Below are 14294 nucleotides of genomic sequence, written 5' to 3'. Positions count from 1 at the left end.
CGGAAGAGCCTATTTTTCTTCTTTGAGTTTATAAGGAGTCAAAGGTGATGACAAAGTTGGCTACATCTACCCTGGAGATGTCAGAAGACAGGTGAGATGAATCTCATTTCTAAAGACTGTAAAGGGAGAACAGGAGCCAGTGTAGGACTGGAAGCCAACAGAAGCTGTAGGACACAATTAAGAAAAAGGGAATAGACGTATCAAGAGTTTAAGTTCCATTTTTGCACACCAGAAAAGAAGGTTTATTATAAACTGATATGAGAAAAATAAAATTAATAGTGAAGATGCTAGGTCTTCCACTGACTGTTTGGAAATCTCAGTGAACACAGAGTGGGATGTTAAAGTACTGCTCTGAAAATTCAGTGTGATGTCCTGCCTAGCATCATGTAGTGAGGAATTTCCTCCAGTAGATCTCCACCTCATGGCCATGACTTCCTTCTGAGCTGTACTTCATACATTAGAAAAACATCAGTCCTGATTCAGCAACTGCTTATTCAGCGGCTCCATTTGAGTACAGTTCCCAGTTCCCACTGGGAACGTAAAAAACAAAGGGCACAGGTCAGATCACACAGCCTTTAGTTCAGTAGCACCTTCTGTTTCATCGGAAGTGGTTTTACAGCAATGTAGGAGAGAGATGAACGGTGCCCAAGTTCTTAAAAAGCAGCCAAATAATAACACATACCATTGTTTCTCTACTGTTGATTGCTGATCCCGTACACTTGGCTATTACTTTGTCAATGCACTTCTTATGAATGGCAGCGTTACATTCTGAAACAACAAGTGTCACGGTGTTAATGAGAAAATCCCTTAAGAAAAGATCAAGTAAAAATGAGAGTAACCAAATAAAAAGTTTCTTACGTCTGCATTGATAGCCTTGTTTATTCAGACCCCTGAAATAGACAGAGAAATGGTTAATTCTGAATTTTCTGAAAGCCTCCACAGAAGGAAGGAGAGCAATATTTATGAAAGAAACAGAATAAGAGAGCTTTGCTTTTTATCAGTCTTTATAGAGCTTCTCTAATTTAAATATCTTCATTCAGTCTAGCTCTGGAGTGATTCTCTATGGTTTTCACAGCCTTTTTAACACATATTCATATTCTGAATTTCACGATATCCAAATAGCAAGCCAGGCTGATGAGAAATGTCTGTGCATTTGGTCCAAGATAAAAATATTTATAAAAAATGAACTAAAAAATTAAGGGAATTTTCACAGTTGGAATTACAACTGTGAATCACATCCTTGAAGTGATGCAATAACTCTCCAGGTAAGATGTCAAGGGTCCAATCCTGCTGCCTGTACTGACAGCAGGAGCACAGATATTCACTGGAGAAGCAGAACTGGTCTGTAGAGTTAAAAAGGGAAAAAGCATAGATCTATTTTTGTTTACCATACAAACTCATGACAGACAGAGCAGAAGGTGGGTTGTGGAAAGAAGGTGGCTGTGAACTCGTGACACTTGACATTATGGATTTTGGCCTGTTTGATGGCTCCCCTGCGCTGATGCAAGGAGAAGAAGCCTTCGGTCTCACAGTCAGCCAGGTCCTTTGCATCTGGGGAGAAAGGAAACAGAAGATTTATTAGGGTACCCTGTCCTGATCAGGCGCCTTGAGAAAATCTAGCTGCCAAAACACTAAATGACTGAAGCTTATGATTGACTCATTTGAATAAATATTTTTAAGAAATAATGTTTTCTGAAACCCACATAAGGCTTCTTTGGATGTTTTTTTTTCTCCTATTCCTGCAGGGACACTAAAACGACTTTAAAACTGGGACTCTGAGCTCCCTTGAATATTCATAATGCTGCTTTTGAAATATAGACCAGAAATTTCCCAAGGAGACATCATTTGCTGTTAAACACAAAATTCTAACTTTCTATAGCACTGAAGAACCATGCCCTAAAAAAGATGGAATTACATAAAAATAATAACTATCTATATATGCACACAAACAGACGTGTGTGTATATGTGTGTGGATATTTAACTGAAGCCTTTTTGTGTGCATGTACATGTGTGTGAGTAAGCATGTATGTATGTTCCTAGGATTTTTTTTTTCATGTTATTTTCCCATGCCAGCAATTGCTTTGCTCTTTTCTGTGTCCATGCCAATATTCACAGTTCACATTTAAACTTCTTAGAACAGCAAACAAACCAATTCTGTCTACACATGCGTATACACATGTGCACTTCAATATATGTGCTTGTGTCTACAAATCTAGATATGCACACAGTATCTCACTCAATCTCTGTTTCGTTTTACTCATACATCACACAGCAAGTTACACAGGTATTCTGTGGAAACTGGCCCCCTGTGTGAGCTGATGCTGATCTTGCTATTTGTAATACAAACACAGCCTGCATCTTCTATGCTTTGGCCTCTCTGATGTCTTGTAACATACAAGGAGGGAATAGTAGTCTATTCTGTATTAAAGGTAGGAATGGATGAAGAAACTATCAGTATGGACACGCTGTTGGCTGCTTTTAGTACTTCTATGTTTCTGTAAGTGGAAGGTCCTTCTAGATATCTACACCTTACAGCTTCGTCCCACATCTGTGAAAGGCAGCGAGAGCCTTGGCATCAAGGAGTAAGACTGAGCATTTGGGTTGCAACCTATTTTCTTCAACAAAGCAAAAAGCATTTCACACGGACATGAAACTCTGCAGGTGGGATTTGGTTCCCGGTGAAGGTACATGAATGATGATATGTCCCCTGTCCAGGGTGACTAAGCTGCTGCCACATCCCTGGAGGTCTAGCTGGATGGAGCAATGGAGCCCAGTGAATGACTTGGCTCACCTTGCAGCAGAAACCTGCATTTCATCAGATGAATCACTCTTCAGGTTCTTTTCCTGTTTTGCCTAGATTGCTCTCGATCTTAAAATCCCAACTAACATGTGTACTTCGGTGTTGTCAACCAGAAAATTGTATCCCAACTTTTATATCTGCACTATAATGCACACCACGGCACATGTTACGTGCATATATACAAGTAGAATCATTTCAGAGGGAGCTGTCTCCTTATGTATCTATTCTGTCTGCTTTAGTGTAATGAGAAAATCTACCATTTTAGTGGTAAACCTGCCAAAAATCTGCCTTGCAAATCACAGAAGAACAGTCAATCTTCATCCCCACCATACAATAAAAATTGCTTTTCTGGAAGGTTCATTTCAAACTGTTATGAAAGTTCCTGTGAATAAATCAGTTTACAACATAGGCATTGCTTTCAGCGAAGACACTGTGTCTGCCTCACATAACCAGAAATCATATCTATCAATTAACAAACAAAATCACTTGCCACTTATTTCCAGGAAGTATCTTGCATTCATCAGCATTCGGCCTTGAGGTTTCAGTTCTAGCTGGTTGAGAAAAGTGAAAAACAAGAAAAAAAGACCAATGCAATAATTAAACAGTCATTCAAAGAAGCAACAATCATTTGAGATGACTCAAGCTATCTCCTTTTCCCAGTGGGAAATGATGAATGCCAATGAATGCTAATTTTTGGGTTACTCATATCCGTGTGGGGCAATAAGGCAGGGTAGGAGCAACCATAGAGAGGGGAGGGTAGATCACCTCTTATCAAACTCCTGGAGTGGCATGATAGAAGAGATAAATGTGACTAAACTACAGAAGCTGTATGCAGGTTTTTAGACCCCATCTCAGGACCAGCATTATCTATAGAGACAACTTGTCATTCCCAGTGGATCTTGCAAGGGGGAAGTGGGAGTACCTTGGAAAAAAACAACAGCCAACTTAGACAGGTATTTCATAGATGCTGAAAACTTTTAGAAGCTTGGTTCTGCAAGTCTAACTTCCATTATAGTCAATGTGAGTGATACTACAAGCTTACTCAGGCATTTTTTGGGCCTTCCCACTGGACCTGGAAATGCCCACCTATCTGAACCTCTGTCCAGAGGTGCCTTTGTAAATCTGGATCCACTTACCTAGCAGTATGGAGACCTACATTCAAGGATTTCTTCAGCCTGAGAACCACAACTGTGCCTTCCCCACCCACCTCCAGCACAGCCTGAGCAAGGTTACCTTCACCTTCCAAGTGAAGCACTTCCCATGCACATAAAAGTGAGAAAAATTTTATTCTCTCCCCTCACGATCCTTGCAGGGTGAGATATCTGGGACCACCCTCTCTAGGTCGTGACTTGTATTGGGAGTGAGTGGAGAGAACATCTCAGGAGCTGTTAGTGAGCTGGGACACAACAGGACCTGGGTCTCCCAACTCCACTTGATCTTGGGTCTGTTACACTTGCTGCAAGAAAGCAGCACCCCAGCTTACGTGCCCCCTTTTCCTCCTTACCAGGCTAGTACCTCCCATGGCTTTGAAGCCTGGAGTTGGTGTGATGCTGAGTTTTTCAATCCTGTCCCTAAGCATCTCAATTTCTTCCAAGTTATGTGTTAAATGTGCACATCTCTACCAAATCTTGCTCTTAAGTCTCTTAAGTGACCAAGGCCTTTTTGACTTTTTTACTTTCTGCTTAATCCAAGCAGCTTAACCTGAGCACTGGCATGAGAAATAAAACAACAACAACAACAAAAATATTCAGGAAATAAGTTTCTCTCCAAATGTCTTTCCACTTTATTGTTATTCATGACATGGCTACAGAATACTCCATGTTAAAGACTATTATCAAGGACTTTCTTGCTTGGACTACCAGGGAACGCAATCTTACGTTTAGCAGCCTTATGAAGACTGTTACTTCAAATTTACTTGGCTATAACTCCAGTGATTTTAAAGGAGTTCCTCTGGCATAACTCTTAAGTCAGGCAACTGTGAACCAGATACTTGATATTAGATTAAATTTTTAAAGCTGTTTCCCCAGAGCACATAAAATAATTCACATTTAGCCACTCATATCACCATTTGTCCCTAATGGGTTTCCTAAGTGAAGATTAATACGTGGGCATGGCTCATATGAACCAGAATCCTTGCTAACAGAGGGCGGATGTTTCAGTATAACAGCAGCAGGTAACATAAACCTGCCACGCTCTTTTTTGTCTGACATGCATGGAAGTCTTTCCTTCAAGTTATACCCAAGTAGACTCAAAACATTATTCTTTGGATGGCAGGCAGTTCCTGTTGCCCTGCTGGTTACAGTCACAGCCTGGCATGGTCACAAGGCATTCCCCTACCCCACAGCAGCTCCTCATCACATCCTGCAAGAAGAGGTAATGATGCTCACCCATATCTCTGTCTTCCCGTTGCTCTTTTTGCACCTCTCTGCCAGCACCTTGAGTTCTACCGTGGTCTCTGAAACCATTTCAGCACTTTTGTCTTTGACGACGATGTGCATGACCCTGCCGTTGTTGATATGGGCATCGAAAGTGCTGTTCCAGGGTGGGTACATGGTGGGCTTCTTCTGCACATACACTTGGCCGTTTTCTGTCAAGAAGAAGTGGTTTGGATTGACTGGACTTGATTCTCATCTGCACTAAGGCCACCACCTCTACAGTCCCTGAGACAGATCTGTGTTATTTACCCCCTTCAGGGGTAAATAACAGGTCGTCTCATTTTAGGTCGTCTCTCCTAGCAGGATATGTAATGGATGTTGGAGTATCTTAGGATTTTATTGCGTGAAGTGAAACCTGGGATGGGATTCATCTCACTTAACTTCAGATGTCTACAATGTGTATGCCCATATCTGAGCTGTCTGAACATTGGCTCCATTCAGAGCCAGTGAAGAGAATATAATCAGTATAAATAAATGGAGTTAGGGTGTGTTCATTTGAACAAATACAGACATCTACCTTAGAAAAGATAATTTCCACCCTTGACTCCATTGACTCTATTGAGCAGACCTCAAATGTAGACTCTGACTCTATAGATACCCACTTCTAATCAGGTGAATCTCATCACAGATAACCAGCTCCATGTATCATCTGTCCCATGGCAATGCAAAATTAAACAGGTTTGCTTCAATCCACCCAAAAGCTGGATGCACTTTTGTGGTTAGGTTCAGCTGGAGCACATGGCCAGTCAGTTGGTACGTCTCAGTTAACTCAGGGATGTTTATACATGAACCGTCTTGCAGACCTGCAATCATATCCACAGCAAAGTATAATTTTCAACCTAGCAAACTTTTCCTGCACCTCCTCTGCATGCATTAATTCCTCTTCCTTCATAGGAAGGAATGGTGAAGGGTATCTCTGAGACCTAGCTTTAGCTGGCAGAGAGTTATCTCTTTAGTTCTCTCTCAAAAGAGTCTCAGCCAGCTTTATTTATTTCATGCAGCTTATTTTATTTCATATAGCCCTGTAAAAGGCTTGAATGCTTTACTCAAGGTAAATTCTATTTCACAGTTACCCCCTGCAAATTTTCAACCCATCAGATGCCAAAGCTGGTGGAATAAGAGAATAAAAAGCAGTCAAGTGAACAGCAGACTTGTCACTCCTGCCTCCTAAAGACCCTGCTCCTATTTCCAATAATCCCAGCCTTTCCCTCATCCTATCCAGCTGGAAAAGCACATGCAGCTGACAGCCTGGAGTATGACATATGCTGGAGAAAATCCTTCCCTAGATGGGAAGACTAATTTAGGTTTCTGTCCTCTGCTCAGCTTTGATTTACACAAGCAGGAACTCAGGGATTTCTGAGGCTTGTATTCAGGATGGATTAAAAATGGTAAACAAGCTCCAAAGTTACTGGAGGCAGGAGAGAAGGAGAATAAAAGGACACAGTGATTCCTGATTGTGTAATATTCATCTCAGGAAATGAGAGAATGTTTACTGGGGAGAGAACAAATATCAGGGCTGTGCGATTATGACAAAAATCTGCCTTCACCACCAGTACAGCACACTGGTTTCCTACCAAAGGGGAAACGTCTGCCAGAGCCACTGTTGTGAACTATAGTCACTGGATAAATTGAAGTTGAGAAAGTAGCTTCCTGAGGAGAGGTGTGCAGGATCCTGCAATCAATATCAACTTGTTGGCTCACTCCACGACCCAACACCTGGCTCTCACAAAGTGGTTTTGTGCTTGGTTTGATCACATAAGCTCGATTTGAGCTGCAGGCTGCTCGGACCATCAGCACTGGTCTGCATCGCAAAACTGAGCAGAGATCATTCCTGCAGCATAAAATCACTTCTCACCCTTGTCCTGCCCCGTATGACAAGCGGTTGTGCAGCTAAATCTTGGGTTCAAATTCAGTTTCCCCCAAATTTACAGCACCCCAATCTATGGTGAATCCACCTCTACCAGTTAAGAGAGGTTGACTTTTCACGCATGCAGGTTTAGGCAATCATATACTAGGCTCAATGTCTGCAGGCTTAATTCATTCCTGTCAAGCTTGCAGATATATGTCCAACGCACTCTTTCAACAGAAGCAGGCACAATGAGACATAAAAATGAGACAAGAACTTCCCAGCATCACAGAGAACAGAAACCTCAGAAAGGACCGTTATTTCTTTGCCACATCAGTGAATCTCCACAGGCGTGAAACACAGCACTGGCAAAACAAGTGCTTTTGTTTGCATTGCACTCCAAAACATATGGCTTAAATAAACAAACCCTGGAATGTGAATGAACTGGCCAATATATGGGATCAGACAGTCACCCCCAGCACATCCCCGCTGACGTCTGTGGAATTCTGCCAGGGATTAACCTAACCCTGGCTTCCTGAAAAATAAAACAGCAACTGTCTTTCCCAGGCAGCAGCTTCCACTGTAGCTGGGAGAACTTTTCCTGGAGGCTTGCTGAGTTCAAAAACAGAGCAGGATCTTTCACGAAGCAAATGTCACCAAGACAGGTGGTAAAATGACATGGGCCAGGAGGCTCGTGAAGGCAGAAGCCATTTTAAAGGGCAGATTTTTTTATATCTCAGAGGTGCCTATGATCTCTGAAATGTTTTGTCATCATTAATAACTTGCTATAAAACTTTTAACTATGTGGAGGTGTGTGGTTTTTTGTTTTTTAAAGATTATATCATAAAATACCAGGGTCACTTTTACAAAATAAACAAGTGGAAAAAACAGAAAGGCTGCCCAAGATCTTTCCCGAGCTTCTGAAATTTTTGAGGGTGGCTTTGCTGCGACACCCCTGCGACCACAGGTGATGTGCATTACTCCCAGAACCCTGGAGACCTCCGTCCCTATGACCTGTTCATCATGGCTGGTCAACAAGGGACAGCCTTTAGCATGAACCCAAAGTCAGACTCAAACTCCCTTTTTTTGGGAACCAAACACACTTGCCATCTATCACTGCCCCGTTTGCAAAAACAAACACGGAAAAGAACAAAAAAAGACTCAAACTCCTCACGCTTTGCTAATACTACACATGGTATATATCTGCTCCATAATAGGACATTGCAAAAGTCTGAGCAGAGTCATCTACCCAAACAGGTCCAGCACAAGCTTGCAGGAATTTGGGACTGGGTCTGTCCTGGGTTCAGCTTTGGGTTTAGGCATGTCCTGCCCTGCATTCTGCGCTCCCCGTTAGAGAGCAATCATTTTCCCTGAAGAAATCTTAATGGCCACGTGTCAGAGCACAAGGCTGGGAGTCAGGATTGTTTCCATCTCTTACCAGCTTTGCAGCTGATTCACTCCTGCTCCTTGGATTTGCCACTTCAGCAAAAATTTGGTATTAGGGCACCGATATAAATTTTTGTTGAATCCCATTACCATTGAGCAGCGAGTGCTTTGTGAAACCAGGGAGCTGGAGAGCAAACCATGATTAAAAAAATCAGAAAGCAGGGATGCAGCTATTTCAAATATACTCAGATAATGTTTGTCCTGAGACCTTCATTGCCTTTCGCCTTTTCTGAGCCTGTTTGAGCATGACAACTCCTCGGGATGGTCATGTTGAGAGCATTTCTGGCACTTAGAGTCAGGCTCATCTCACTGAACTTCAGACACGTACCTCTGAGTGGACTACCCTTGGAGTCAGAAAAGCCCTGGGCTTTTCTAGGGCGTGATTCATCAGGACCATTATGGATGTCTTCTTCAAGACAAGATGAATCCCACCACAGAAATCCCTGCTTGTTCCCCTGGGCTGTAATGCAAGAGTAACTGACTTGCTCAGATATCGATATTCTTGCAGAATACTGGAATTACAGGGCAGATGGATCCCACTGTGGCCTCATCTTGGCTTAGTCACCTTACGGTAAGGTTAGCCTTCTACACATTTGGACACCCTCCACCAGCAGCAGATTAACACCTCCAAAGGCTGGTTCAACCCACCCTAAGAGGGGCTCTGAGATGAATCAATCTCAGGAGGTTCCGCTGCTATCGCTGACATGATGAGGAGTTCGCCTGGCTGCCCCACCATGCCCTGCGCAACAGCTAGATGTTACAATTACACCCCAGCAAACAGATATCTTCTGACAGAAGGACACCGTTTTTCCTATGTTCAATAATAGAGAAAAGTTCCCCCAAACACGCTTTTTAATTTCTTGTTGATAGAGGTATTATTATTATTATTATTATTATTATTATTATTATTATTATTATTATTATTATTATTATTATTATTTACTCTCAGGAGTACAAAAATTATATCCCTTAGTCAGTAGATTTGTGTTTCGTAGATGCCAGAAGATGCTTTCAGCTCTGTGTAAGACCCATAAATATAGGTCTGTTCTGACCAAATTGATTTTATTCACTTCTGAACTGACAGAGACTTCAATTTGAGTTATGGCTTTCAAAAGCCTCATTAAAGCAAACAGCCAGGCCCCACACAGAGCTGAAACAGGACATATTTTCAGTAAAAAATGAGATCTTAGGGATATCTTGTTATGCAGTATTTCCTTTTGAATTTACCAGTCACCACATCTTCCAGAATCATTTAAAGTATCATTTAAGCCAAGCTAAAGTTCAGTGTGATAAATACGGACTCTTAAAACAAACAAACCAATACCCACCCCCCCAGTGAAATACCGAATTATTTTAACATTTTAAAATTTCTTTTGTTCAAACTACTGTAACATCCTCTGGAGATTGGAGTCATGGGGGTTTCTCAAGGTATAGAAAGGGATTTCTGAGTTGATTTAATTTTTTAAGGAATCACAGCAGCCAGGTTGGGAATTTATCAAAAATTTAAGATAAACAACAGCCAATATGAAGAATTCTCTAACACTGAAGGTCTTAATCTTCATGATTCTTGAAAAGCAGAACTGAAGAACCTTTCATCCTCTCATGGGGACTATTTTCATGCACAAGACATATAAGAAATGTTTTTTGAATGAGAACTCATCACTGTTGTTCAATCAGGAAAAGTGTGCAACAATACGTATATCCAAACACAGAAAACAGCTTAGCAGGAAATTTCACTTTCAAACATTTTACATAGTTCAGCAATTACGCAGAGAAATTAACTCTCTCTCCAAAGACTGCAGCTGTTTGAGAGATTTGTTTTTTTTTAAATTATGAAAGTTGCTGCTCCTGTTAGCTCCTCAAAAAAATAAGATAAACAAAGACAGCCCTCTCAGGATACTTCTAGGACACCCAGATTTCATCTGTCTGGAGTCCCACTGACAAACCAACAACTGCTTATAGAAAAGTGAAATGAAATACAGTTGAGCTCATCTGCTCCGTCACATGCTGGGACCTGCAATTCAGTTGATAATAACCTCGAATTGAAGACACGTATTTGTTGGGCATCATCTTAAAATCAGATTGCCTTGCAGGCAAACCCATGCCAAACCCAAACTTGCACTGTGCTGAGACACAAAAAGCACTTCACAAACCCTTATAAAGATTTACCAGTGTGCTTCCTACACACCAGAAATGACACAGTAAGACGCGCACGTGTCTTTAAAAAGCTCAGATGCATGTTTAACACCTCCCCGCTTACCTGACTCCACGGCTTCTTTAACCATCACAGCACAGTAAGGGTTAATCACCTCCCCCTGGGATGGCAGGTAAGGGCCACTGTCGTAGTTGGATAAACCAATACGCAGAAAGGGAGACATGACAAGTCCTGTGTCAAACAAAAGACAGGCGATATTTGGGAAAAGTCTAAAAATTCCCTTGGTTTTAACCAGCCTCTTATCTCCGTCAGACAGGGGTACGCCGGCTGTTAGTTATCCATCCGACTGGGGACTCTCTGACTTCCTCCACTGTCTAGCGAGATGATGGACTGACCAAGCACCACTTAACGTGCATAAGGTAGCATAACTCAGCTGTCGGCTCGACCGCGTAGCTGAACTCATCACAGGGCTGGAAGACCCGCAACAGCAGCTTTGAGTACTAGTGACTCGACGCCAGCCGTCAGGAATGAGAATGACAATACACAGCAGCCAAATCAGGACTTTCTTGGTTGGGAAAACCTCTGTTGTAATTTATGTCGAGTCACGGGTTCAAGAACTCGAATGTTATGAGAATAGAAAGGGTTTCGGGAATACAAGGCTGTTGGAAGCGTGCAAGCTGAACATGAAACTGTGAAATAACTGCATCCTATTTATATACAGCATGGAAATGATCTCGGGCATTCAACTGCCTGAGTGCTGACCCGTATTCATAAGTGAAGCTATAAAGAGAAAATTCAGCTCATATGAACCACACTGCGTTGAGAGTGGATCAAAAAAAAAAAAAAATCTCGGTATAATTTTAAACAGCTGAAAGCAGAAACAGATAAAAGCGGGATGCCAGGAAACACAAGAAAACCTTTGGGTTGGTCTTCTCTGTAGAATCTTTCAGAGCTTCCAGAGAGAAGATTTAGTGAAGCCAGAAATTATTAACTGCTGTAGCTGATGCCCACATCGTCCATCTGAGCCCAAGGATTGGGATTTACTACCCGGATTTTGTGGCAACTTCTGAGCTTGTCATTCCTGGCTCCCCATCTAGTCAATGGGGAGCAAGAGGCACTTCGAGCTCAGCTGCAGATGTTTATGTCTTGGACCACCAAAGTTAAACGACATGAGTCCTATCACCAGCTGTTACTTGTCAAATATATTGACAATATATTGTTCAACTACAACAGCAAAAATTTGAATGACTTGTGGTGTGGGATGCATCCCAAGTCTCTTCTCCTTTTTATACATAAAATGCTCTTTCCCAAGGGCAGCTTCTTCAGCTTCACACAGAAGATCCAGATTCATTGCTGGGAATGGCATTTTCTTACCTGTAAATGGTATTTTCCTGATAGACAAGTTCAGTCTCTGGCTAGAGGGGCTTCTCTTTTCATCACAGTTGTGGACAACATGGAAAGGATTTTCTCAGCTGAAAGAATGAGGATAACTGCTCCTCTGGCTGGGCTGACTTGAAAACTTGGACTCTCTGTTCAAGGAGACAGGAGGCAAGACCGTCAAGGAGACAAGAAAACTTGAGAAACCAAGACGCAGCCCCTTGCTCGAGTGTCTTCCCTCTTACCCAGCAGTGTGGAGCAATGAGTTTCCATCAGCCCCCTGTGCAAAAGTCTAGGGCGACTGTAAAATCCAGAACAACTGTTAGCGCGTGGCCAGCTCGCAGCAGATTGTTGTTTTGCTGGTGTCCTGGATATGGTGAGATCTTCTCCTTCTTCCTGTTCTATAAAACGAAGAGAAACAGCTACAGTTAGTGCTGGGACTGAAACATTCACTATTCTGTCCCGAATATTCACAAGTACTGAGCGCTCATACTGCGACACTTTCTGACACTTGCGCAAACAGATGGCCATGCAGCAAACTGCAGTTATTCTCTGATAGAGATTTCGGTCTCCCAGGAGGTTCCCCTAAACTTGTTACCTTACACAAGGCCAATCCACACAATGGACAGCATGGAAAGACTCTCCTTCCCATTTGAGCTCTGGGTACGTTAGCTAACAACTGGGCTGAGTTTTCAGGAAAACAACAAGGACTCATAAACCCTCTTGGATACTGTGCTTAAAAGAGAAGAAAACCATCCGGTTTCTGGGGAAGGCAGGATAGGATAGAAAGAGAGAAAAAAATCCTGTGATCCATGTCTACAGTATCCCTAGGAATGCACAGATCATGGGCCACCAGCAGCTACCAGACCTCCTCTGAAGACTGTCCAAGGACCTCGCTTGTGGCATTGCCCTCAACTGGGAAAACATCAGCATTTTTGCAATTTTGCAGAAGCTAGTGGGAAAGGATTGCACAACCTGGGGCTAGGTGCAGGAGATTAGGACAATCCTGTTCTGCTCTGGGTGAAAGCAGCATCTCTCTGAAGGGTGTTTCAGACACATGATAGCCAAGTGCCTAATGAACTTGCTCTGGAAAGCCACTTGCTTTTAGATATTCAAGCACAGGTAACTGTGAGGAGGGGGATTTGCGGCACTGCACAATAGTACAGTAAATGTTTTATGAGTGGTCTGTGGCACAAAAAGGCTAAAATATCTGCCTGGACTGACAGAAGCAGAGAAATCTGATCAAACTAGGTATGAAAAATCTCTTTAGCAGGAAGAAATATATGTATATTATATATGTTTGTTACAGACATTTGCTTTGTTTCAAAAAATAAGAAACCTACTTAGTCTAAAGACAAAAGGAGAAGCAAATCAAAGGGTCTCTGACGGCAGAAGGGAAATCCAAGTAGTTGCATGTTCTGTCTGTGCAATGTAGCATCAGTATGGAAAGCTAACAAGACCCAAACTCTAAGGCCCAGTCAAAACATCTGCATCAGCCACTGCTGTGTGAAAGGAGATGTAGTCCCTCTGCCCCTACCATACTGCACTAATACTTCTGGTGACCGCTGGGCAAGACAATATTATGCATCCTCTTCCAAATCCCCAGTTCCCATGCCCTTGTTCTATGGACGGGAGGAGGAAGAAGTACAGAGAGGGCTGTAAGGACTCCCGTACCCAGACTTTCAAAACTCACCTTGAAAAACTCAGGGTGCTAGCCAGAATTACTAGTCAAGATATCGGGTATCTAAGAACATGAGTGTTGCCAAAGGATGCCAAAGGTTTTTTGATTCCTCAGCACTAAAATGTTGTAACACTATTGGCTCAAGTTGTAAAGAAACAAAATCAGGGCTAAAAGTTTGAGCCTGGCATTCATCACATTTTAATGAAATCAATGTAGTTACAACATAGTTAAAATTGTGAAAGCATCTTGTTCTGCTAAATCACTGCTCCAAAAATCAGTGGTTTGATGTGCTAAAAGACACCTGTTCAGATCTGTGGATCTGCTGCATAAACAGTGGTATACAAGACTGAGAAAAACTAAGGTGGACATCCCCTGCCCTCCCCGCCCTCAGTGCCATGCTCCATTTTGGCTCTGTGCAATCAAGCAGGTTTCCCAGGCAGGTTTTGGAGTCTCTGTCCTTGTGACCTCTAGAGGTCCCTTCCAACTTCAACCAGCCTGTGATTCTGTGAAAACACGGGTGGGACAGATCTCACGTAATTCTAGATGTCTACAG

At 42.4% G+C, this 14294-nt stretch overlaps 1 protein-coding gene across 1 annotated transcript in view; it reads right to left on the bottom strand.

The window, feature by feature from the left end:
• LOC104620383 (protein kinase C theta type-like) overlaps positions 1-12169 on the bottom strand; it is a gene marked incomplete at its 3' end in the record, with an annotated part of 13488 nt that extends 1319 nt beyond the window's left edge. Inside the window, 7 exon segments of the mRNA XM_010286582.1 lie at positions 683-768; positions 859-890; positions 1389-1551; positions 3292-3352; positions 5189-5388; positions 10789-10914; positions 12058-12169. Of these exon segments, the coding sequence (XP_010284884.1) occupies positions 683-768; positions 859-890; positions 1389-1551; positions 3292-3352; positions 5189-5388; positions 10789-10906 (660 nt within the window).
• Positions 12170-14294: the final 2125 nt, after the last annotated feature.

This window comes from Phaethon lepturus, unplaced genomic scaffold (assembly GCF_000687285.1).
Source record: "Phaethon lepturus isolate BGI_N335 unplaced genomic scaffold, ASM68728v1 scaffold39714, whole genome shotgun sequence".
NCBI classification, from domain to species: Eukaryota; Metazoa; Chordata; class Aves; order Phaethontiformes; family Phaethontidae; genus Phaethon; species Phaethon lepturus.
This window is presented reverse-complemented; position numbering and strand designations above follow the sequence as displayed.